General features: G+C 44.0%; 1 protein-coding gene and 1 long non-coding RNA gene across 6 annotated transcripts in view; one reads left to right on the top strand and one right to left on the bottom strand.

Annotated features, from left to right (window-relative positions):
- The window catches only part of LOC146510847 (phospholipid phosphatase-related protein type 5-like), a 112,581-nt gene that overhangs the window by 37,711 nt on the left and 49,186 nt on the right, over positions 1-25,684 (bottom strand). For all 5 annotated transcript variants that reach the window (XR_014876076.1, XM_085172698.1, XM_085172701.1 and 2 more), the window contains one exon: positions 15,824-16,074. Coding sequence is in view for 4 of the 5 variants with exons in the window: in XM_085172698.1 (XP_085028824.1) it covers positions 15,824-16,074 (251 nt within the window). In the remaining variant the exon portion in view is untranslated. The remainder of the gene's footprint in view (positions 1-15,823; positions 16,075-25,684) is intronic.
- LOC146510848 (uncharacterized) lies at positions 13,969-15,818 on the top strand. Its single transcript, XR_014876103.1, has 2 exons — positions 13,969-14,050; positions 15,230-15,818. It is a non-coding gene; the product is annotated as an uncharacterized LOC146510848 (long non-coding RNA).

The raw sequence follows: 25,684 nt of genomic DNA, 5'->3' as shown, positions 1-25,684 counted from the left end.
AGAGGGTTAACGAGGGGAGTGGGAGCACACGGGGAACACAGCTGACACAGATAATCATAACGAGACACGGCAGGAGTAACACAACACTGACGGGAGACTGTCAAAGTAAAACAGGAAGTACAGAGGTGCAGACAGGAGGAGAGAGACAGGAGAGCACAGGCTGGGGAAACATGGAACGAGGGCTCACAGATACAGAGGGGCACACAGGGGGTAAAATCACAAGGGGAAATCAAATAAGCAACAACTTAACAGAGCAACCGAGGAACCGTGGCCTAGATAAAGAACAAAATACAAAAACACATGAAAACTAAGGATGCTGGCCCAGAATCATGACAGAGTCAATACATTTCAGTGTCATCAGCTTCTACTTAGCCAGTACCTTTTTATGTCAGTGGACCTGGTTACAATGGTTAAAACTGATCAAACTCAAAATGAATTGTTGAGCACATGTTCTTATGTGAGCCTGTGAAGCCCACTGCAGTTACTAATGTGCAGGGCAAAGAGAAACAAGCTCAGAAACTGCTCTGGTGGGTCAACAGTTGTTCTTCTTTAACCATAAAGCAGACAAAAGAAGTGAACATCGAGCTTTACTCTCTGATCACACTGAAGAGAAAGAATCATGTGGAGCGACACAGCCTGGAGCTGCTGTCCTTCCCTTCCTCCTAACCATCTGCGCTTCAGAGGAACTGCTGTAAATAATATATCATATGGTCTGCTGACTGAGTTACAACAGACTGTAAAACCACATTATTGTTAATCATTACACCAGCGCTGGGTCAGCAATCTGAACATTTAACACAGCTGATGATACTGACTCATCTGAAACCATCAGAGGAATTCACTGTATGTTACACATATTCAGAAACCTTCACACAGCACCAGCTCACAACAGCAATTATCTAAAGGGACTTTCTACTGTAAGCTAAAGAGCCTGGAGACCTAACAATCACACGACCCCCCATGGTGATACCTCCAGAACCAGGCTTAAGGAGGGTTGTGGGTGAGGGGTGGAAGACGGGTTAAATTATGACTAATAATTAAACACAGTGGTGGTGTATAAAACACACAGAGCGTGTAATAAGTTGGGTGAAGAAGTAAACATTAAGCCTGCCTCCCAAACCCAAACTGGGAGCTGCTCAAATGAATAAAGGCAGGACTGTATAGCTGCACGCTGCAGGAAGCAGCCTGGTTAAAACATATTCCAAGATTCTTTATAGTTGGAGGACGAAGTCTGCAGTCTAAATAAGTATTTGTTCAGACATCATCTTTCTAAGACACCATATTTCCAGTCAGTTTGACTAGTATACAATCTGGGACGGCTTAATTGCAGGAGGGTGTGAAAACAGTGTGGTTCATCACCAGACTCTCAAAATGCTTTGTGGGGATTAGAGAAATATTTTGCTGCTATTGTTAATAATCATCATCATTACCATTGCATTAATAATTAATATTGATATTGCATTCAGATGTTTAAACATATTGGTACCCAATTAGCCTTTATTACAGGTGCAGTTATAACACGTTAAACTGTTGAGTTAAATCTATAATCTTAAATGTGTATGTGCTGATTCTGTTGCATTATAAAAGAAAGGCCTAACTCTGAGTACACTCTGTGCAAAGTAGACAGGAAGTGCAGGATTTTGCAGAGCATGCTTGTGAAAGTGTTACTTTGAGGAGCTGTCTGGAGGTTATTTGAATAACCAGGTTATTCATTATTGTCTTTTATTCATTTATATCTTTTGATTAAGCTTTTAGTAGAGGTTCTTGATTAAAACATTTATTCACCATATTGCAGATATAGTTTCAGTTAGGTTATTATGCACATGAGACATACAACATGCTGGGGGTGAGAACCAGAGGAAGGTCAGAACACTCCTTTAATCCACTGTATGTAGGCTGACCAGGTCAAAATGTCTCCTGAAGTTCAAAACTGAGAAAAGGTTATTTAAATAAACGTGATTTAAATAATCAAACATAGTTTTTGCTGTTCGACATGCTGAGTATTCCAGAAACGGCTTAGCTACTCAGATTTACAAAGAACGGTCTGAAAAAGAGAGAAGATCCAGCGAGCAGCAGTTCTGTGTGCAAAGATGCCTGACTGACCCCAGAGGTCAGAGGGGAATAGCCAGACCTGAACTCAAATAACCACTTGTTAAAACTAATGCATGCAGAACAGCATCGTAAACAGATGAGCGACAGCAACAGAAGACCAAACAGTGTACGACTCGTGTCAGTCAACAACAAGAAACCGAGGCTACAGTTTGGACCACTGAGGACTGGAACAAATGCTCGCTGGTCTCCATTTCTGGTACACCAGTGGAATGGTAGTGTTATGATCCAATGTTGTCAGTGTTTGTTTTATGTGTGACTCCTCCCACCAGAGGTTGGCTGTGGGTTTTTTCCCTTTTCTCTCTTAGGAGGTGGACACCTGGGCGTGCCTGCTGAGTAGTTGGGTGGAGTCTCTTCCTGTCCTTGGATTGGATAATTGGCTAATCACCTCCAGTACTTCACTACCGGATGACAGCCACCTGGTCCCCTCTCTCCTAACTTCCACCATCCAACAAAGAGCATGTGTTTTTGATTCGTTGCTGTGTAGAGTGTCTGTGCCCAGTGATTTGCAAGTATAACCCTGTGTGTGTGTCTGGTGTTAGTATCTTAATTTTGTAAATAGCTGTAAATAGATTTTATAAAGTAGCAATTGTGTATTTTGTTCACCTTGTATATCTTCCTCACTGCAGCAGCCTAGTAGGCGTGAGAAGCCATTTTTGTTGATTAAGTTTTCTCCTGTTTTTCATTTAGGAAGTTGGGTAAGTGAATTGTCTTTTGTTTGGTTTTCACTTTGTGTAGGAAAGCGTAGGGACCGTTAGGGAGTTTTGTTTGTTATTTTTGGCACTGCTCACTGCTGAAGAAAATAAATGGCTGCTTAGCACTTTAAAAAGATATTGTTGTTGGTGTTCTTGCTTGGGTGGTGTGTGAGTGGGCCAACTTCTTGTTGCGTTCAATACTCGCCTAGACTAAGAACGTAACAGTAGGGTCAGAAATGGGCATAATCAGTATGAAAGTGTGGACCTATGCTGCCTTGTATCAATGGTTCAGGCTGCTGGTGTAGTGATGTAAGAAGAGATATTTCCTCGCAGACTTTGTGCTCTTTGGTTACAGTTCAGTTCAGTCAGGACTAAATAAATGTATAGTGTATAACATTATAGTTGGACTCTTGAAGAAGCTAGGGCACCTCAGAGGTAATCCACAGAGGTAGAATATACAAACTCCTCACAACCAGCCCCAGCTTGAATCATGACCCCTGTTTCTCTGGGGTGACAGCAGGTAACAAATCCACGACCCGACCACATCTCACCGCTCTTCGGCACACTTTCTTTATTACGGCTGCTTGTTCACGCTGCAGCTTTTCAGGCGCCAGCCAAACACACACCAACAACAACAAAGACCCAGTACAGACTTTTAAGCTGGCGAGTGGATGCCGCTCAAGTGCGTCCACCTCCACCACAGCTGCGCCGCTGACCACGCCCCGACACACAGCACTAAGCAGTGCACCACCACACTATAGGGAACTGATTTGAAATGTGCAGTCTCTTGAAGTGTGTGAGAAATCACTTGACATTTTAGGAGGACAAAGGTGAGGAGCCTCTGGCACCGTTAGCTGATGCTCTGTCTGCAGAAATGCCGCCAACAGCCTGCAGCTGTGTAGGTGGAACAACTGCACCACAAAAAACAGACACACGTTACTTTACTGTTTAGTCACTTAATCATTTGCAAAATGTATTTTGTCAAATAGTTGCACTCCTCACTGGGATGAGAGCTAGACTGGGTCGCACGTCTTACAGATCCAAACCTGAATGGCTTCATGTTGCCAACCCCGTCCTCACATAGACGTCATTCTTCTTTTAAACAGTTAAACTGTATTTTGTTTTAATAAATGTAGAAGTCTGTTTTTTTCTAATGCAGTTACTTAAATGAGGACGGCCTAAAGATATTTGAGCACCCATACACACTGGAGCTGTTTCCTGGACAACAACCGTGTAACATATGTATGTTAATATCTAATCATGGCCTTGTTTTGGTGCCACCATCACCCTTGGATCAGACAGGAAAAAGATGGGTGGAGAGAACGAGAGAAACAGACTCGTATAGATGAGAGGAGGCGTCTGTGTTTAGCTTCACTCTCGCATCTGTTAGCCTCCAAGGGTCTAACTGTACTTTCTATTAACACAGACACACACACACACACACACACACACACACACACACACACACACACACAATGGACCAAACAGTTCTATTTAACCTCTCTTTCATTATTCTTTATCTTTTTTTTTATTAATCCTTTAAGACCGACCATAGAACCAAGTCTGCCAGAGCTTATATTATATGTTTACATGCTGTGGAGCCATTTTTGGGAGCATTTCAAGTTGCTATACATCAATACAACCATTACAGCCCAGATTTTAATAATATGTCTGCATTAAGTGCATAGTAATTACATAAATTGCAAAAAAGTGCAATAAACTACAAAAAAATTGAAAATCGTTTTTGTTTTTTTTAACATTTATTTCTAGTTAGAGAAATTTAAGAGGCTTATCTCTCAAAACTGTAAATACAAAAAAGTTGCACAAAATAGTTTCCCACCACAGGAAATTTATTTTGAGTGTCTTTATAGTTTTATTTTTGAAACACACCAATTTTTATACACTGCAGGAAAAACAAAAATAAATATTATGATGCAAATTTGCAAAAAAGCAGCATATGCATCAAAATAAACTATTTCCAGCAGTGCAATATGAGTCCTAAGCATCCCAGAAACCACACAGAAAGTCATAAAGTCAAAGATAACTTTTAAAAACACCAGTATAGGCTTATAAGGCAAAAAACTACATTTACACGAAAATGACGTCACTTCCGGTTTTGGGCAGGTCATGGCGGACATGCGATAGTTCGCGCTGACGTAGGAAGTGTTACGAACAGCTGATCGGATCAGCAAAGCGTGTTTCTGGAATATTATGTTTTTGTTGCTGCAAGTGCTTTTTATGCAGTTTTTGCAAAGCTATATGTGGAAGGAAACTGTGACCGAGGACAAGCTGATGGCATAAGATGTAAGTACAACTCCTCCGGTTTCATATGCAAAAAAAATTATTGCGCTAGCTCACGTGGTTGCAGAGCTACCGGGATTTAAAAATAGTTAAGCAAAACGGAGCGTGCTGCTCCGACCGGTTTTAAAGGGTTAATCAGGACTTTAAAAATCTCATGCTTTCCAACTTTGAGTGTAAAATATTTGCATAGTAGAGGGTGCTTTGCTAGGCTATGTTGTGCAGTTCTTTTCTATGACTGGATAAATGAAGACGTTTTCATGATGATGAAGTGACAGTTGTTGCGTTTGGACACTGAACATATCTCCTTCAGTAAAATGCAGTCTACAGGATATTTATTGAATATACATTTGTTCATTTGTGGAATCACTTTCAGTTAGTCTCTGCTAAAGTTTGAATCACTAACCTTTTAAATGATATCACTGCAGCCACACACACCTGTCTGAAACACAGTTAGAGCTGCAGGCAGTACTTTGGTCAAGTTGTTGTTTTGACTACATGGTGGAGATAGGTACACACTATTCTTCAGAAGTCATGTTTCCATCAACAAACCTGTGGATTATTAGTGCACAGATGTATGGAAGTCTTGTGGCTCCTCACACTCTGTCTTTGTGAAGTACTCATAATATGAAATTTAATCATTTGTATTCCAGCACAAACGTTTTCGGCTCTTGTTTCCATTTCTGTTATATACAAATATTGGACAAAGCAGAGCCAGGACTGCTGAGCACCCGAGACCCTCTGTCAAGGTCAAGGTCAAATTTATCTATATAGCACATTTCCAGACAGACGGTGCTGCACAAAGTGCTTAACAATAAAAAAATAAAGCTTCGCCAGAGGTTGTTTGGTTTCCTTGATGTATAAATCCTGGCAATCCTCCTGCACTTAACAGCGTACACTATGTTACTCTGTTTGTGTCGGGGGACCAATTTTTGGTGCGGCGTGTTTTGGGGTTTTTTTTAGAGAAAACGTGATCACTGTGGGTTTTCACTTAGTCGGCAGTTGTTCTTCTCTCCTGGATCGGCTGGAGCTTTCTTGAAACGTTTCTCGACTGAAAAACCTACTTCCAGATGAACAGAATCAACGTTTTGGAATATTAACAACAAATTTTACTTCTAACTCATCCACTGATGATAAATTGAATTTGGATTATTTCAAATTAAATAAATGTCACCATAACCTGGCCACAACCAGGTGCTGTCCAGGAGATTTCAGATAGAGGAGTGACAAGAATTATCAGAAGAGTTGTGCGAGATCCAAGGACCACTTGTAGGGAGCTACAGAAAGATAGCTCTTCACAGTTCTCCTGAAATCAGCAGGTACCATTGTTTCAAAGAGAACAATAGTAATGGACTCAACCACAATGGCCTGTTTAACATAGTCTGGTCAGACGGGCCAAACCTGAACTCTTTGGATGGCATAATACACACCATGTTTGGAGGACAAAAGGTGCTGCACATCACTCTAAAAACATCATAGGAACAGTGAAGTCTGGAGGTGGGAACAACATGTACAGAGACGGTCTTGATCAAAATCTGATGCCATCTTCCAGGATTATGAAGTTGAAATCGGGATGGTTCGGCAAGACAATGATCCCAAACACACGGGCAAGAAAACTCTGAATTGGTTTCCAAGAAAGAAAATAAAGCTATTAGAAGCAAATCACATGAATCCAACTGAAAATCTATGGAAAGAACAGTCAGATCTTATAGAAGAGGCCTACTGACTGTTTGTGTGGAAGAATGGGCCGAATTCACACCTGAGCAGTGCATGCGACTCGTTTCTTCATACAGGAGGGTCTTGAAGCTGTTTTTGTACACAGTATTAAATAAATTATTTTATTTTACCTGCTGAATGTGCATGCCTGTCCTTCACTGAGGTAGGGTGATTTTCCATCACACAAAATACTATCAACTTTATAATTACATCAACAGAACAACCTGCTGTCTCTACTGTAAAATACATACACTCTGTATAATATAACTTAGGTGTCTGGGTGCAGATTTCCTTTATTTGATTACTCTGAAGTGTCTTGGTGAGTGTTTCATTGTCAAGCCCTATATTTCCTTTTTAATCACAGACATTGGCAGCTGTCTGCAGAGGCCTGTCAGCAAAATGGAGAGTGAGACATGTAGAGTACGGAGAGGCAGAGAGATGGTTTCAGACATCAATCTCTCTGCCGTACCAAGTTTAAATGGCTTCCTGTGTTATTACTTAGGAGGATCTGTTCATTTGTGTTTGGCATTTTATATCTAATGCTATTACTGAAGCATTCATCAAACAGACTGCCAGAAACCTGAGTCAGAGTATTAACAATAGACCTTTTTTTGTGCATGATGGATGGATGGATGGATGGATGGATGGATGGATGGGTTAAACAGCAGAGTTGAATGCACCTTGTTGCACCTGTGAGCATGGACCCTGCTACCGCGGTCAGACGGCGTCTGCTCTAAGCATGCCACATTTGACAGATCTAAACAGGGCCTGTGCCATAAATCAACTTCAAGCTAGAGTTCTTCAAAATGAAGTTGCAGCATTATTTAGAGTGAAGGCTAGTACCATCTTCAAATTGAAGGCCAAGGGCATGACAAGGTGAAAAAGGTTTGCCTAAAATTATTGCAAATGTATTACTTACACAGCGCCAAATCACAACAACAGTCGCCTCAAGGTGCTTTATATTGTAAGGTGACCTTACAAGAATACATACAGAGAAAAGCCCAACAATCATATGACCCCCTATGAGCAGCACTTTGGCGACAGTGGGAAGGAAAAACTCCCTTTTAACAGGAAGAAACCTCTGGCAGACCCACACAGCAGGTGTGGACATGAGCTGGGGCTCACAGGTGCCATGAAAGGCAGGCGGTGCGCAGGACCCCTCTGCATGCTGGACTCTGGCACGGTGACCTCAGGCTTCATCTGTGGAGGGCTCTCCCTTGCTCTGACCGCCAGCTCCAGCCAAGTAGGTTCCTGGCGTGCTTCGACCTCCACCGGGTCAGGCTGATCTGGTGCTTCAACCTCCGGCTCAGGCCAAGCCGGTCCCCCGGACGCCTCCACCTCAGGTTTCCAGCCGCCAGCCGAACACATGATTAACAGCTGACAGGACCTAGTATAGACTCTTTATGCTGGCGAGGCGTGATTGCAGATGGCGCTTAGGTGCATCTGCCTCCCCTGCAGCGGCACTGCAGACCACACAATATACAGATTGTACTGTACTATAGTGTTCAATGGGAATCATCCTAAATAAACACAGTGACTGTTCTGCTGTTATTGTGTCTGTGGTTACTCTATGGAAATTATAAATACTTCACACATAAAGAACATGGAACAAACTGAGTAGCTACTTCTTGAGTATCAGGTACTAATGAAGCAGACAGCACTCATCTTCAAATCTGACCGTCGCTTGTATATGAAAACAAACCCTAGAAAGATGCCAGAGCACAGTACAGAATCACTGCTGGGTACAAAAGTGAGATTTTAAAAGACAAACAGTCTGTCACAGCTGCCTCCCTCTTCCTGCTCCACCACAATCACCCACACATGCAGGGCCTTGGGGTAAAGATGTGTCACCAGGGTGCAGGGGAGGCATCCCCCCCCCCCCCCCCTCTGTCCCCTTCTGGCTGCCTGTGCCTCAATTTTATCCGACAACTTAGACATTCACATTACTCACACTCTCATAACACATACATATAGGATCTTGGGGGTGGGCACGCTACACGGAATCCAAATTACCATCAGGGTGTACACCTCACCCCTGGCGTCGTTGCCCACCTCTCAATTTTAAATACACGTAGACATTGAGGGCTAGCAGGAGGGGCTATGTGCTTACCTGCTGCTCTCTGGCAGGTAGCTCCATGCCCTCCTGGGTTTTAAATGCACCTTAGAACACACATGCATCAACACTACATATGAGCGGGTGGAGGGAGGTTTGGAGTCTTCTCTCACCCCCGTTCTCTGCGGCCTGCTGGAGCGGGGGGGCCGGGAGGAGGAGTTGACCATCCGACTGGGGTCTGGAGTGTGGGGCCTCCCTGCTGCTGCGGAGTCGGGGCGGTCTGCTTCTCCCCACCGCAGGGAAAAGGGTAACACCACCTGGGTCTGGGTGCAGTTTCCCCCTCCAGGGGCAAGGGTACCTAGACCCGGTTCTTAGAGTACGCTTGGGGAGTGTGATTGTGTGTACAGCGTCTCTTTATGTCTGCCTCCACGTTGGGTGAGTGTGGAGTAAGTGCATATGAGAGCATGAGGGTGGGAATGGATGTTTGTATCTGTGTGTGCCTGTATGTCTGTGTCTATATGTCAGGTTGGGTATCAGACGCCACCTCTCTGGGGACATCTCAGGCCCTCCAGGGTATGGAGGCCTATCCCCCCCCCCCCCCCCACCACCACCACCACCACCACTTCCCCTGCCAGTGGCAGACTCCCTCAGACATCGGTGCGTTGGTGGTTCTTTGTGTCCGGGGGTAGGCGTCCAGGTACACACCGGCTCACTCCTTGGCGGCTGCTTATCGGGGCCTGGAGCCTGGGGCTCGCTCGGGCCACTTCGGAGGTGGGGTGCCCCCGGCCTCTCGGCCTGGGGCTCGGTCACTCAGGCACAGCTGGCTGCTGGCGGAGCTCACGGGCACGTCACTGCAACCCCCCCTGGCTTCTGCTCCGCGGCTGCTGAGTGACCCCTCATCTGGGACTGTCCTCAGCTCTTTCTGGGACAGTGGCTCGGCTGCCCCTCTGTTGGTCTTCCTTGGTCTCTTGTGTTCTGGGGGCCTCTGGATGTCTGGAGTCTTGATCTCCTCCATACCTGCTTCATGCCCTGGAGGACGGGGCTGTGGCCCCCCCCCCCCCCCCCCCCCCCAGCAGATCATTACATGAAGGAACCTTTTAATACAAGCGCGTCCATGCTCACAGGTGTACACACGGGTGCTCACACATACAAACTACACCCTTTTTGGCTCCTACCTCAAAGCACACTGTGCGCTGTCGATCTTATGTGCTGCACAATAATGTTTAATATTTAGTATTTACTGTTATATTCACATAGATCATCATGATGTTGTTTATTATGTTGCTCTTTTTTTTCTTCTGCTTGTTTTCTTTATTTCTTTCTCAACAGGTGATCCAGGTGATCGATATTTGTATTTTTTGTCTGCTTATTTAGTTGGTTTTTGTTTTTTTGCCCTTTATCCCCGTCCCTCTTCCCCGCTGTTTTTCTTTCCCTCTTTCTTTCTCCCTTTTCTTTTCCTCATTCAAGTCTGTCTCGTATCTAACAAGTGAAAATAAAAAAGAATAAAATAAACAATAAAAGGTGAATCAAATAGACCATTACAACAAGGCTGGGATGGTCCATTTGGTAGAGTAAATCCATTGGGCGTCTTTCTCCGCCTTTAGACAATAATTCTGATGGCAAAAGAGCCAATCGGGACAGGTGCAAAAAAAAAAAAAAGAAAAAGGCAATGCCAGGAGGCAGAGCAGGGGGAACATGTACAATAAATTGCCTTGGATTAGAGTTGAACCCAGGCCTCTGCTTAACCCCTCCAGCATGTGGGTTACCCACTCAACTTCGTGAGCTATGCCAGCACCTGATCTTGCTGCACTATATTACTATACATGATAATCAAAAGAGACACAGATTAATCCTCATCAGTGCCAATGCTAATGCTAGCTATCTTACAGTGGCAGGAACCTGTTTCAAATGCACAAGATTTTAGTGTTATTTGTGGTTAGAGCTTTGCCAAGTTCAAGCAAAATAACATTTTTTACTAGAACGATAATTAAGGACAAATGCCCCAATCCAAATTTTAGCACTTGCACAACTTGATGACTACCCACTGTTTATCTGAAACAGCACAGCCTGAAACTGGTTACTGTGAATGTAAGCAAGTAATGAGAATTTCATGAAAAATAAATAAAAAATAAATTCCTGATGTCTTCTTTTTTGCATCACGCTTACATTTTTCAGATCAACACATTTTAACATTAGGCAAAGATAACAAAGTCAAATAAAAAACACCTGGAACTAAAAATCTCACCAGGAAAATGTAATTGCCCACTACACCTCATAACTGGTTGTGTGGCAGTGCAACCAGTTATCAAGCAGTTGCAATAACAGGAAATGTGTCTTTTATATCACTGTGAAAGGAATTTGGCCCACTCTGCTGAATTCCTTTAACCACATTTTCCTTCAGGATTTTCTGTTAGAGAGCAGGATTCATGTTTCCATTAATTACAACAAGTGACTCAGGTTCTGGAGCAGGAAAACAGGCCCAGGCCATTACACTACCACCACCATGTTTGACCGTTAGTATGATGATTGTTTTTATAAAATGTTGTGTTAGTGTTATGCTGAATGTAACAGGAACAAACCTCACAAAAAGTTCAACTTTTGTCATTCTAGAGAATATTTTTATCATCAAGATATTTTTTGCCGCCGTCTTCCTCGTGGCCGCCCACCAGACCTGCTCAGTAGTCGCCACTGCCGCCGGCGTGGCCACCCACCAGAACTACTTTGGCTCAGCCACTGGTCGCGTGGCCGCCCCCCTGAACTGTTTTGTTTCGGTCTCCAACCTGTGTATTTAAGTTCCTCGGTTTCACCAGTTCTTTGTTGTGTCATTGATGTTGATGTGGCCAGTATTGTCGTTCCTGTTTGAACTCAGTTATTCAGCCAGCCATTCAGTCAGTTAGTCAGTCTTGCCGTTCCTGCTTTGTTCATTCACCTGTTCCAATAAATAGATAAATGCCTTTTGGTTGAACTGTCAGCAAGGAATTTGCATTTGCACTGTTAAATTTTTATATAGCTTTAATGCACATAAACCAAGGTTATTATCGTTAACGAAAACTAACGAAATAACGAAAACTAGAAGTGAAAAAACATTTTCGTTAACGGAAATAAAAATAAAAACAAAAAAAGGAAAACTAACTAAAACTGGAATGAGTGTTCACAAAACGAACTAAAATTAACTGAATTTATAGCAAAAATGTGTTTAGTTTTCATTGATGTGTGCGTGTCATACAAGAGTCAAGGGTGAAAATGAAGTTTAGTTTCCAGATTTTTTTCTTGCTGTGTCTCATTATGCCAGCAGGTGGCAGCACGTTAGTCGAGTCGTCTGTGTCGCTGCTCCGTCCACGCGCAGAATCATGTCAGGAAAAGTCGGGAGCCAGAGTCCAATTTGGGATTACTTTGAATATGACTGTGTTTTGGATAAAGCAAGTGTCTTGTAGTGGAAACAGACAAATTATGAGGTACGTTTCTAAAGGGAAAAAAATCCCACAAACCTTAAAGTGCACTAGAAAAGCTCACACAAGAAGGCTAACCTAGCTTAGCTTGAGAAGGTAAGGGAGCACACTCAACCCTCATCCCCAGAAAACAGAAGCTAACCCCAGGCAAGGCAGCGTGATGCATCCCGAGACAACAGGACGGGGATATCTACACAACTGTGTGAGTCAATTACCTTCAAAAAGTTTATCAATTCACTTGAACCAAAATTACGAACACCCAGTGCTGCGAGAGTTAATAGTCTCATTGGGGCCAAGATATACATTTTATAGTTGCCTGGTATCAATGGTTGTTCATCTGCCTTTATTTATTTATTTAAAGAACCCATAGGTGGGAATGTGAGTTGTCTGTCTCTGCGTGTTAGCCCTGCGACAGACAGGCGACCTGTCCAGGGTGCAGTATGGTAGCTGGAATAGCAACATACCCAAGGATGAGCAGAATGACTGATATGATGAAACTGGGATTTTGTTACACTTAATTATTGCAAACACGACTAAAACTAAACTGAAACTAATCAAAACTAAACTGAAACTAAGGATTTTCAAAAAAATAAAAACTAAACTAAACTAGCAAACAATTGGTTTTAACTAATTAAAACTGATATAAAATTGAAAATCTGAAGTCAAAACTAAATAAAAATAAAAACTAATGAAAATTGCAAAACTATTAAAACCCTGACATAAACAACAAAGCACTATTTTTGGTAGAGCATGCTAGCGGGCCGTCGTTATTACCGTGTTGTTTGGAAAATACGGCGCACTTAAAATCAATCCTTTGATTTTTCTGAAAGTCGACAGAGCCCCTTATAATCCCGTGTGCCTTATGTATGAACTCTGGTTGTGTTTACTGACCTCGAAACGATTTTATGTGCACGGCGCTCGAAAATCTATCAGATGTTTTAGTACGACTTTGCTGAGCTACGAAGCCGCACCGCTTGATGGATTGTCGGAGCGTTACGGCATCGAAGGCGGAGCCTCGCGGAGTGATACGTACTGTGCTTCATAATATTACTGTGTGTATAACCTCTTTTTAAGTTTTGTGGATATTCTACATGGTTATGCTGAGGATATGTCGGCCAGTTTCCTCTGGAAATGCCTTTTGGTTAAACTGTCAGCAAGGAATTAGCATTTGCACTGTTACATTTTTATATAACTTTAATGCAGATAAAAAACTGCTGCTTGTTTAAGTGAAAATACATTGATGGTTTTTTTTGCACTAATAAAGTTGAGGAGTTGTAAAGTGTTTTGTCTCGTGTCAATTATATCGTCAATTATATCGTCAGTTATATCGTTATCGCAAATTTTCAAATGTATATCGTGATAAATATTTTTGTTCATATCGCCCTGCTCTAGGAGCAATTACAGCTGATTCAACAGACTCTGGCATTGCTGTAATGACTAAGACAACAAGAGGAATAATTTTCATCATCTTCTTGCAGTTGCAGTATTGTGTGTGTGAGGACTTTTGTGTGTCAGTGTGTGCAAACTGCCTGTATGTCCTGGACACACACATTGGCTTGTGCTAAATGACCTATATAACAGAGACAATCTGTTCTCCTCACCATGCAGGCTGGCAGTGATCGTCCAAAGCCATGCATCGATCACCTATGGGCACTTGGTACACATTGGTTCTGACACAGAAAATCAAACAAATCAGATCATCAGAAAGCATTGGAAGCTTTTTTTGAAAGGTTTCATTTTTATGCTTTGCTTAAAGGATAAATCAACAGTCACACAGGATGGCTGTAGGAGGTAGAGCAGGTCATCTAGTCATTGGAAGGTTGTTGTTGCTGCTTCAGTCTCCAGGACCAAATATTCTTCGGTCACATACTAACCCCAAGTTGCTCTCCGATGCATCTATCAGTGTATGAATGTGTGTGAATGTTAGACTGAAAGCACTTGAGCAAAAAAGCATGGAAAAGGTGTTTGTATGAGGTAAGTTTGATAAACAATAAACTGGACGGGTAAAAAAGCATCACTGCACAGTGCAGGACAGGCCAGAGCCAAGGTAGCTGAGGTCTTTTAACATCGGACAATACTCAGGATATTCTTTGCGTCTGTGTGACCAATGCCACCCTCTATGCTGTTTCATGGTTTCCAAGATAAGGACAATGCTGCAAAATGCCTCCCACCCACTCCATGAGGTGCTAACCAGTCACAGGGGCATGTTCACTTAAAGACTAAGATTGCCCAAATGCACCACTCGGGTCCTCTTAATCAGCGGTCCTCAACCCCCGGGCCTCGGACCGGTACCGGTCCATGAGTCGTTTGGTACCGGGCCGCGAGAGTTGAGGCTCAGGTGTGAAATGTATAGTTTTCAGGGTTTTTATCGCTTTTCAGGGTTATTTTGTTATCGTTTTTATCGTTAACTCGGTTTTCCTGGGTCTTTTCACGTGTGTTATGAATAAATTTTCTTTTTTTCGGTGCCGGTACTAGTTTTATTTTGTTGTATTTATCCGCGACACCTTAAAGGCCGGTCCATGAAAATATCGTCGGGCATAAACTGGTCCGTGGCGCAAAAAAGGTTGGAGACCGCTGATCTTAATTGTTGTGACGCGTGTTCGAAATGCAGAGAGGTGCGCTCGATTTGCCACACGGAGCAGCGCGAGAGTAAAGCACGAGGGAGGGGCTAATAATCGGCTCAGTCATTTTTAATGATTGTTGAAAGCCCAGATCGTAATCGAGATTAAAATTCGATTAATTGAGCAGCCCTAATTTAGGGCTATATAAATAAAATGTGACTGGTCTACCAAAATTACTCCTAGAGCACGTCAACCAATCATCCAGGAGGTCAGAAAAGAACCCAGAACATAATTAAGGAACCACAGGTTTCACATGTCTAAGGTCAGAGGTCATGATTCAACAATAAGAAAGAGACTGGGCAACATGGGATCCATGGGAGGGCTCAAGGAGAAAACCACTGCTAACCAAAAAGAACACAACAGCGTTACATGTGCCAAAAAACATCTCTTATCTCCAAGACTTTTGGGGAAAATATTCTATGGACTGACGAGACAAAGCTGAACTTTTTGGAAGTCACCTCTTCCAAAATGTATTTCACAAAAGGACCATCACACCAACAGTAACATATGGTGGTGGTATTGTGATGATCTGGGGCTATTTTGCTGGCTCAGGACCTCGAAGACTTGCTGTGGTAAATGGAACCATGAATTCTGCTGCATACCAGTAACCCACCTGAGATTGTGAGACCACCAGGCGCCCTGTGGGTTACTGTTGGGAACAGCAAGCGACACAGACTGTGCAGAGATAGGTAACAAGGAAACAAAAGCAGGGATGCAGAGCGGGGCTATCGCATCCAGCAGCGAAAACAACAAAACAAACCCTGTTTCCATCCATCTCTCTCACCGACGCCAGATCCCTTGCAAACAAAACGGAGGTGATACAATCAGAGACAACAAAAGGATTATACTAAACACACATGGCTGGATGTAAGAACAACTCACAGCTAGGTAGAGTGCAGCATAGACGCTAAGCGCAGCCTCTTTGGACGGGAAAGTCTTGCGGGCACGTAGGATGTCGTCCTGGTTTCCTGTGCAGGCCTCCTGGTGGCTGATGTAGCGCAGGGCCTGCTGGCAACCCAGTGCTGTGTAGTTTGGCTTACAGACAGTCAGGAAGTACGGTGCCAGGTTTCCTGTCACTACCTGCCCTGCGTTGACAAAGATGTCAACAGTGAAGAGGCCAAAGGTGTAGACTCCTGGAAACAAACAAACAAATGTTAAGACTGACGAGAGAAATACTGCTGTTAGCAGCAACATAGATAGTACTGAGACTGAAAAGTGAGGTGCTAATTAATATTAATGAGATACAGTCAGATTTTGTGAAACGTGATATTCCTCAGTTCAACACAACTCAATATAATTTTATTTATCAAGGCGCTTTATATTGTAAGGTGACCCTACAATATTACAAAGAAAAAAGAGAAAACCCCAACAATCAAATGAACCCTTTGAGCAAATGAGAATGAGAAAACTCCCTTTTCACAGAAAGACACCTTCAGCAGAACCAGGCTGAGGGAGGGACGGCCATCTGCTGCGACCGGTTGGGGTTCAGGAAGGAAGACAGGACAAAGACATGTTGTGGAAGAGAGCCAGAGATTAATAATAACTAATAATTAAATGCAGAGAGGTGTATAAACACATAGTGACTGAAACACTCAGTGCATCATGGGAATCCCCCGGCAGCCTACGTCTATTGCAGCATAACTAAGGGAGGATTCAGGGTCACCTGGTCCAGCCCTAACTATATGCTTTAGCAAAAAGGAAAGTTTGAAGCCTAATCTTAAAAGTAGAGATAGTGTCTGTCTCCTGAATCCAAACTGGAAGCTGGTTCCACAGAAGAGGGGCCTGAAAACTGAAGGCTCTCCCTCCCATTCTACTTTTAAATACTCTAGGAACAACAAGTAGGCCTGCAGAGCGAGAGCGAAGTGCTCTAATAGGGTGATATGGTACTACAAGGTCATTAAGATAAGATGGGGCCTGATTATTTAAGACCTTGTATGTGAGGAGCAGGATTTTGAATTCTGGATTTAACAGGAAGCCAATGAAGGGAAGTCAAAACAGGAGAAATCTGCTCTCTCTTTCTAGTCCCTGTCAGGACTCTTGCTGCAGCATTTTGGATTAGCTGAAGGCTTTTCAGTGAGTTTTTTGGACTTCCTGATAATAATGAATTGCAGTAGTCCAGCCTGGAAGTAATAAATGCATGAACTAGTTTTTCAGCGTCACTCTGAGACAGGATATTTCTAATTTTAGAGATGTTGCACAAATGGAAGAACGCAGTCTTACATATTTGTTTAATATGTGCGTTGAAGGACATGTCCTGATCAAAAATGACTCCAAGGTTCCTCACAGTGTTACTGGAGGCCAAGGTAATGCCATCCAGAGTAAGAATCTGCTTAGATACCATATTTCTAAGCTTTTCAGCGCCGAGTACAATAACCTCAGTTTGATCTGAATTAAGAAGCAGAAAGTTAGCGGCCATCCAGGTCTTTATGTCTTTAAGACATTCCTGCAGTTTAACTCATTGGTGTGTGTTATCTGGCTTCATGGACAGATAGAGCTGGGTGTCATCTGCATAGCAGTGTAAATGTATCCTATGTCTTCTAATGTTAGCAAGATGGCAGCGCGCTCGGGTGCAGTGGCTCTTAGCTCTCCAGTTTGGTGCTTGTTTTTACTTTTACTGTGTATATTTTTGAATGTTTGCAACGCCGCCATCTCTTACAGTCGCCAGAACCTAATGGACCTAGGTTTCAAATATAGTTTGTCTGTCTCTGGCGACTATCAACAAACACACAACATCCCGGGGGAGATAACGAGATCGCCAGGGTCACCGTGGATGGTCTGCCCGCCCAGCAAGCGTAGGAGGCGACGAAGGGAGAGAAAGCAAAAGAGAGGATGCCGGTCGTGCCCAGATGCTAGGCTACGTAAACAACCATACCGGCCAGCTCTTCCGAGCCTCTTCCTATCGAACGCCAGATCCATCACCCACAAATTGGACGAACTGGAGCTACAGATAGCCACCACGAGCTTTGCACGTAACTGCAGCATTATTCTTATCACGGAGTCGTGGCTTCACCCGCTGATTCCCGACGCTGCAGTTGAGTTAGCAGGCCGCACGCTACACCGGCATGACAGAAACAGCAACTCAGGTAAAAGCAGAGGAGGGGAGCTATGTGTTTACGTGCATAACGAATGGTGTTGTAACAGCAGGATCATTCACACACACTGTTCTCCTGACTTGGGGGTTCTGGCAGTCTCGTGCAGACCTTTTTATATCCCGTGGGAGTTTACAGTAGTTATTGTGATAGCTGTTTATATACCGCTGGATGCTAACGTGGGCATGGCTCTCAGCCTCTTGCTCAACACCATAAATAAACAACAGCTTGCCCACCCCGATGGGTTTTTATTGTCGCCGGCGACTTCAACAAAGCGTGCCTAAAGACTGTGCTTCCCAAATTTGTCCAGTTTGTGGACTTTGCTACGAGAGGAGAAAACACTTTGGACCATGTCTATTCAAACATCAGGCATGCCTTCAGAGCGACACCCCTCCCCCATCTGGCTGGATCTGACCACCTCTGCATGTCTCTCACCCCACCTACACCCCCCTGCTGAGAAAAACAAAGCCCCAGACAAAGATAATAAAAACCTGGCCTGAAGGAGCCCTGTCTCAACTGCAGGACTGCTTCTCAACAACTGTATGGGATTTATTCTCCAGCCTCAACCTCCAGGAGTACACGGACACTGTACTCTCGTACATCAGGAACTGTGTTGACAATGTCACCGTTAACAAAAGGGTCAGGGTGTTTCCAAATCAAAAACCCTGGATGAATAGCGAAGTGCAATCCCTCCTAAAAAACCGTAACACCGCCTTCAAGTCAGGGGACAGGGCTGCGTATAGGGCGGCCAGGGCAGACCTGAGTAGAGGCATCAAGAAAGCCAAGGCTGCCTATAGGAGGAGGATTGAAGATCACTTTGCTGTCGACAACGACCCCAGAAAAATGTGGCAGGGGATCAATCACATTACCAACTACAGTAGAAACAACCAGGCGATATCTAGGACTGATGCCTCGCTGGCTGAGGATCTAAACCGTTTCTTCGCCCGCTTTGAGACGTCCAGGCCCTCAGCTGTTACACCACTTCCACCCGCCTCTAGCACCGGCACACTAACATTTGGAGAGCATCAAGTGAGGCGTGTTCTAAGGTCAGTGAATCCCAGGAAGGCGGCAGGTCCTGATGGAATACATGGAAAGGTTCTCAGAGCATGTGCTGACGAACTGACCGGAGTCTTCACTAAAATCTTCAACCTTTCCTTGTCATTAAACACCGTCCCACCCTGCCTCAAAACCTCAATCATCATCCCCATCGCTAAGAAGACGGCTGTGGACAGCCCAAACGACTACAGGCCTGTAGTGATGAAGTGCTTTGAGAGACTGGTCTGTCAGCACATCAGGGCCGGTCTGCCTTCCACTCTGGACCCCCACCAATTTGCCTACAGGACAAATCGATCCACCGAGGACGCCATCACCATAGTGCTCCACACTGCGCTGAGTCACCTGGAGCACCGAGGAAGCTATGTGAGAATGCTCTTCCTGGACTTCAGCTCAGCATTCAATCACATCATCCCGGAGATCCTGGTCGAGAAACTGTCTAACCTGGGACTCTCCACCTCCATCTGTCTCTTGATCAAGGACTTCCTGACAAATAGACCACAGTCTGTCAGACTCGGCCCCCACCTGTCCAGCACCATCACACTCAGTACCGGGTCTCCACAAGGATGTGTTCTGAGTCCCCTCTTGTTTACGCTCTACACATCCGACTGCTCCCCTACCCATCTCTCAAACACCATCATAAAGTTCGCGGATGACACCACAGTGGTTGGACTCATCTCAAGGGGGGATGAGTCGGACTACAGAGATGAGGTTAACAGATTGACTGAGTGGTGTTCAGCTAACAACCTCCAACTGAACACCACGAAAACTAAAGAACTTATTTTGGACTTCAGGAAGGGCAGAGCAGACCCGGCCCCACTCTACATTCACGGGAACTGTGTGGAGAGGGTACACTCCATGAGGTTTCTGGGCGTGCAGATCTCTGTTGATCTCTCCTGGACTGCAAATACCACGGCGTTGGTAGAAAAGGCCCAGCAGCGTCTCCATTTTTTGAGAGTGCTCAGGAGGAACAACCTGGAGGAGAGGCTGCTGGTGACATTCTATAGAGCCACCATAGAGAGCATCCTAACGTACGGCATAACAACGTGGTATGCAGGGTGCTCAGTTGCAGACAGGAAAGGACTGCAGAGGGTCATCAACACTGCCCAGTCTGGAGGCCATTGCAAACTCCCGATACCTCAGCAGAGCTGGCAATATCATTAAGGACTACTCTCACCCCAGTAATCAACTGTTTGAACTATTACCGTCAGGCCGACGGTACAGGTCACATAAAACCAGGACAAACAGATTCAGGGATAGCTTCTTGCCCAGAGCTATCACCGTAGTAAATAAGCACAAAACAATTAAACCTGCTTAACCATACTTGCCATTGTCACTATACTATGCTGCTATTCATACTATCATTATATTATGCTGCTATCCTGTATATATTGTACTTATTTATTGTCTGAGCACTACAGTTGTTTTATTGTACTTTTTATATTTTACATTTATATTTATTTTGCTTTTTGCACCAAGGGGAGTGGCACTCCAATTTCGTTGTACTTTGTACAATGAGAGGAGGACTCTCCATTTACATGCACAAACTGGAGTCTATTAGATAGATATGATACAAACCACTGCAGCACAGTACCTGTAATACCTACAGCATGTTCTAATCGCTCTAATAGGATATTATGGTCGACAGTATCGAACGCTGCACTGAGGTCTAGCAGGACAAGCACAGAGATGAGTCCACTGTCAGAGGCCATAAGAAGATCATTTGTAACCTTCACTAAAGCTGTTTCTGTGCTGTGATGAACTCTGAAACCTGACTGAAACTCTTCAAATAAACCATTCTTCTGCAGATGATGTGTTAGCTGTTTGACAACTACTCTTTCAAGGATGTTTGATATGAAAGGAAGGTTGGAGATCTCTATGGATCTTGTACTCGGAGCTTGTTCCTGTGCTGCCGTGATTAGTGTGTTCCTTCAGTCCAGCTTTGTCAAACCACTGATAGGAACTGGATGTAACCACTTCCTCTATTTGCTGGTGGTGTATACCAGCGGTCTCCAACCTTTTTTGCGCCACGGACCGGTTTATGCCCGACAATATTTTCACGGACCGGCCTTTAAGGTGTCGCGGATAAATACAACAAAATAAAACTAGTACCGGTACCGAAAAAAAGAAGATTTATTCATAACACACGTGAAAAGACCCAGGAAAACTTTGGGGAGTCTTCACAGGGTCACATCTTGACCCCACACGCACAGGCAAGGTACTCTTTGTTTGTATGTAGATGTCATATGTTAATGAACCTATGTATATTCATGTAACCTCAATAAAAGAGCAGTGTTACGGGGGAGCGGACGAGAGCGACTGGCGTCGAGTGAAGGAACGGCGTTCGTCCGGTTCTCTCCCGTGCACGAGAAACATGAAGAACTTTGCCTACTCGTGTTTTGCTTTGCTGTGTAATTAAATTATCTTGAACATTCCAGCGAATAGGTTTAAGCTACAAACCTATCAGGTATACATGATAGTTCTTTTTCTCCTTGCTCTTCTTCCTTCTTGGGTTTCTTCTGCCTGAGGTATTCACTGAGCACACGATCAGATGTGGCCATCTTCCTGATGGACTCACGGATGTTCATCGTCTCATCCTGGATAGTTGCTCGGACACTCACAGGTCGTCAGGCTCTTTTCTTTCGCTTAGTGTACAGTCTCAGGGTGCTGGATTTATTTGCCAGCTCATGATTGTAGCAGGTATTTCTAGCTGTCCCCAGTGTCTGCAATGTTGCCTTCACAATGTCACATTTAAATAAATTAGATAAATAAAATTAAATAAAGGCAAAATGCAAAATTGTGTTTTGGTGTTTAAGTTGGGATAATATTACATTTTAGAATTTAATCAGTTGACAATATATTCTTTTTGCATTAATACAAAATTGTAACACTGACAGAATTTTATTGTTATAGTTTTAATGTTGACGCTCCCAGTTCCTTTATAATGTGTGTGTGTGTGTGTGTGTGTGTGTGTGTGTGTGTGTGTGTGTGTGTGTGTGTGTGATTGAGATTTCCATCAGCTTCTGGATATCTCAATCTGTCTCCTCCAGTTGCTACTGTGACTGCACCAATGAGGATGCAGCCTGGAGACAAACAGGAATAACAGCTTCGTGTTTTGGCCCTGACTCACTTCAAATTACATCATATAGTCTAAATGCATCAAACCTGATGTCCTACTTAAATTTACCAGACAGACAGTAGACAGTGTGGCTTGTAAATAATTTATAAAACTGCTAAAATTGCACAGTCTGTAGGTGGGTGGCTTTAGCCTAATCATAAAAACGTGGTGTAAATGGACTGACCAGTGCTTTTCTACTCCGAGCACTCAAAGAGTTTTACAAAACTTCACTCTGGATCCTAATCAGTACCACTTCTTTGCCCAGACTGCAGACACCCCTACCATGCACACCGCCCTGCCCATGGCCACTTCTGAGTTCAGCCCACATTTACCCTCCAGGAACACCAGGTTCACAGTGTGTTCAGAGCACTATATCAAAGGAAAGCTGCTGGCCCTGACTATTCAACCCCTCCCTGTCACATGCCACTGTCCCTCACTGCCTGAAATCAGCAACAATAGACCTGGTTCCCAAGTCCACCCCCATCAGTGGCCTCAATGACTACAGACCCATTGCACTGACGCCAGTGGTTGCAAAATGAAGCACATAAAGGACTGCCTCCCACCCAGCTTCGACCCCCACCAGTTTGTTTATAAGACAAACAGGTCCACCGAGGATGCAAATTCCACCGCCGTCCACTCTGCTCTGCATCACCTGGAGAATCCTGGGACTTCAGTAACGATGCTCTTCATTGATTTCAGCTCGACTTTCAATGCCATCATGCCAGACAGAGTTATAGCCAAGCTGGTAAACTTGGACTTCCCCCCACTACACGTGCATGGATCAAAAACTTTCTTACTGACCAATCACAATCACCAGAACTGCAGAGAAGGTGATCAGCTGTCCACACCCCTGCCTGGACTTAATTGCCAGCTCTAGATGTCTCCCCAGAGCCAGGGCTATTATAAAAGACCACCTCCATCCTGACCACCATCTATTCAACATCCTGCCCTCTGAAAAAGGTTCAGATCCATCAGATGCAAAACCAACAGACTAAAGAACAGCTTCTTCCCCTGGGCTGTCAAAACTCAGAACTTCTTCCACAGGTCCACCTAAATCCATTCCAGTCACCACTGTACGCCAAAAAATCCATACATTTAAAATTATTGTAGTTAATTTTACACACACACACACACACACACACACACACACACACATACATATAGGGATGGGTATCGAAAACCGGTTCTTGTTGAGAACCGGTTCCCATTGTTTCAATTCCTTGGAATTGTTTGTCATTTTTGCAAACGATTCCCTTATCGATTCCAGTCGCCCCGAATGACGTCACCACGTTGCGGAGCGTCATTTACCTGGCAGGAAACACAGTGGCTCAAACGCTCAAAAGTTTGGTTATACTTTACGAGAACGGATGACAACAGGGCAACTTGCAATACTTGCAAAGTAGATATTTCATTTAAGGGAGGAAACACTACGAATATGCAAAAGCATTTGCTCATAAAACACACGATGACCTTAAATGAATGTCGTGTTTTTAATTCCGGATTCGTGAATCTCAACCCAGCAGCAGCGGTAACGTTTGCACGTCCTCTCCCGTTAATGCAGCAGGTAAATAATCAACTAACAGTGCAGATTATGTTAGCGCGATCTGCCTTATTACAAACCTGCCATTACTGTGCATTTAGGTGACCATGATGAGACAGAGTCTGGCTCAGATGCTGGCAGTTCTCGCTGCAGTCTACCGTAGCGTCTCCATTCAGGCCAGGATAGACGAATGTCACCGAGCAGAGACTCAGTTTGTGGTCAAAGGCTTGCAGCCATTTGCCACAGCAGATGATTTTCAGTAAGTGAATGTGTTTAATTGTAGGCAGGGACATTACTGGATATTCTTGTGTAATTGCTACAGAATAATTTATGTTATACTTTGTTATTGCTACAGAAGAATATTTATTTTATTATTTTACATTTACAATTTTTTTCCCCTGTGACGCCCCATTGAAGAGCCGTAGGCTGTGGATCTCTTAAGATCTCACTGTTGGGTTTGTAAGGCCATGTTACTCCTACATTTCTATCTTGTTCAAAGAGAAGATATAAAACAGAGTTCTAAGCTAATCGACCTTAGTGTTCTCCTTTTTTAAAAAGAATCGATAAAGAATTGAATCGTTAAACAGAATCAAAAATCGAATCGGAATCGTGAAAATCTTATCAATACCCATCCCTACATATACACACATATACATATCTATCTATCTATCTAAACACACACACACACACACACACACACATATATAACATGCCTCTGTGGGATAGGCATTTATCCTGGCTAATGCTAATGCTCCCAATGACAATGGTTTGTTTCTCAGCTACTTTAACAATGAGAGATAGAAACTATTTTTGGCATTTGCAATAAGAAAAATGTGTGATTCGCACAAGTAACCTCGTTGTGCTGCCTCTTCTGTCTGTGCCTTATCTTCCAACAGAACGATGGTGTTGCGACACTGGCAAAGTGCTCCATAAAATAACAAGGACACGACATAAATCATTCAGATTACTTGTACTGTCAGTGTGAATAATTCCCTCTGTAAGCAGCCTGTTCATCTCCTCTGTTCCTCACTCCTATGTGAGTCTGCACACAGCCGGCCTGGAACAAACCCCCCTGCTGCTCACCATCACACACCCACTGCTCACCATCACCCAGGTGCCACTGTCCATTCACGCTACTCCTAACCAAACCAACCAAGCTCGAGGGCTTTAACGGAAACAACAGCTTCCCTCGTACAGGAGCCCGGCCCGCTGACGCGCTAAATTACCTGCTGACACCGAGTCGGACAACCGCTTCTTACACACACACTGAAAGAGGTGTTTACCACACAAAAACACACATATGTATACGGGGCTCCATGATGTGTTGCTGGGTCACCCACAGAAGCTTTTCCAATCATTGTCAAGTGTATGTGCTGCTGCAAAACTCATTCAGCCGAGGCTATGAAGTGTGCAGAGAGACGTTAACAGACAGGCGGCACTGCAACAGTTTAGTGTGCCATATCTCTCTTCTTCTTTCACGGACTCTGGTTTTAAATGTCACTGCGTGACTCATTGCCGTTCCTTTGTCATCCCCCATGAGCCACTGAGGCTTACTGCCGACAGGTCATTTTCTTAATAAGCATCAAATAGGTTTTGTCAAGCATCATGTGACTCAGTCACCACGTGCTCACCGCACGACGCATCGTTTTGACTCTGTCCCACTTTCTGAAGTGAGTGTGGAAAATGTGGATGCGCTTACAGCGAACCCATCCCCCCTTCTTCCTCTCTGTTGTAGGGAACACAGAGAGAGATGATCAAAATTGCTTATTAGGGCATAAATCTAATGCCTGCTTCAAACAATGCCATGATCTGCCGCAGAGCCGCTGTATAGTTTGTTTGTTCTGTGTAGTCGCTCCTCTCTTGGTGCATATCTGTGTGTCGGAGGGTGAGCACGGTTGAGGCAGTGCACCTCTTATTTGATCTCCAAAGTGCTGCAGTGTGAT

This window comes from Neolamprologus multifasciatus, chromosome 9 (genome assembly GCF_963576455.1).
Source record: "Neolamprologus multifasciatus chromosome 9, fNeoMul1.2, whole genome shotgun sequence".
Taxonomy (NCBI): Eukaryota; Metazoa; Chordata; class Actinopteri; order Cichliformes; family Cichlidae; genus Neolamprologus; species Neolamprologus multifasciatus.
The sequence above is the reverse complement of the archived record's forward strand: the minus strand, read 5'-3'. Positions and strand labels throughout refer to the sequence as shown.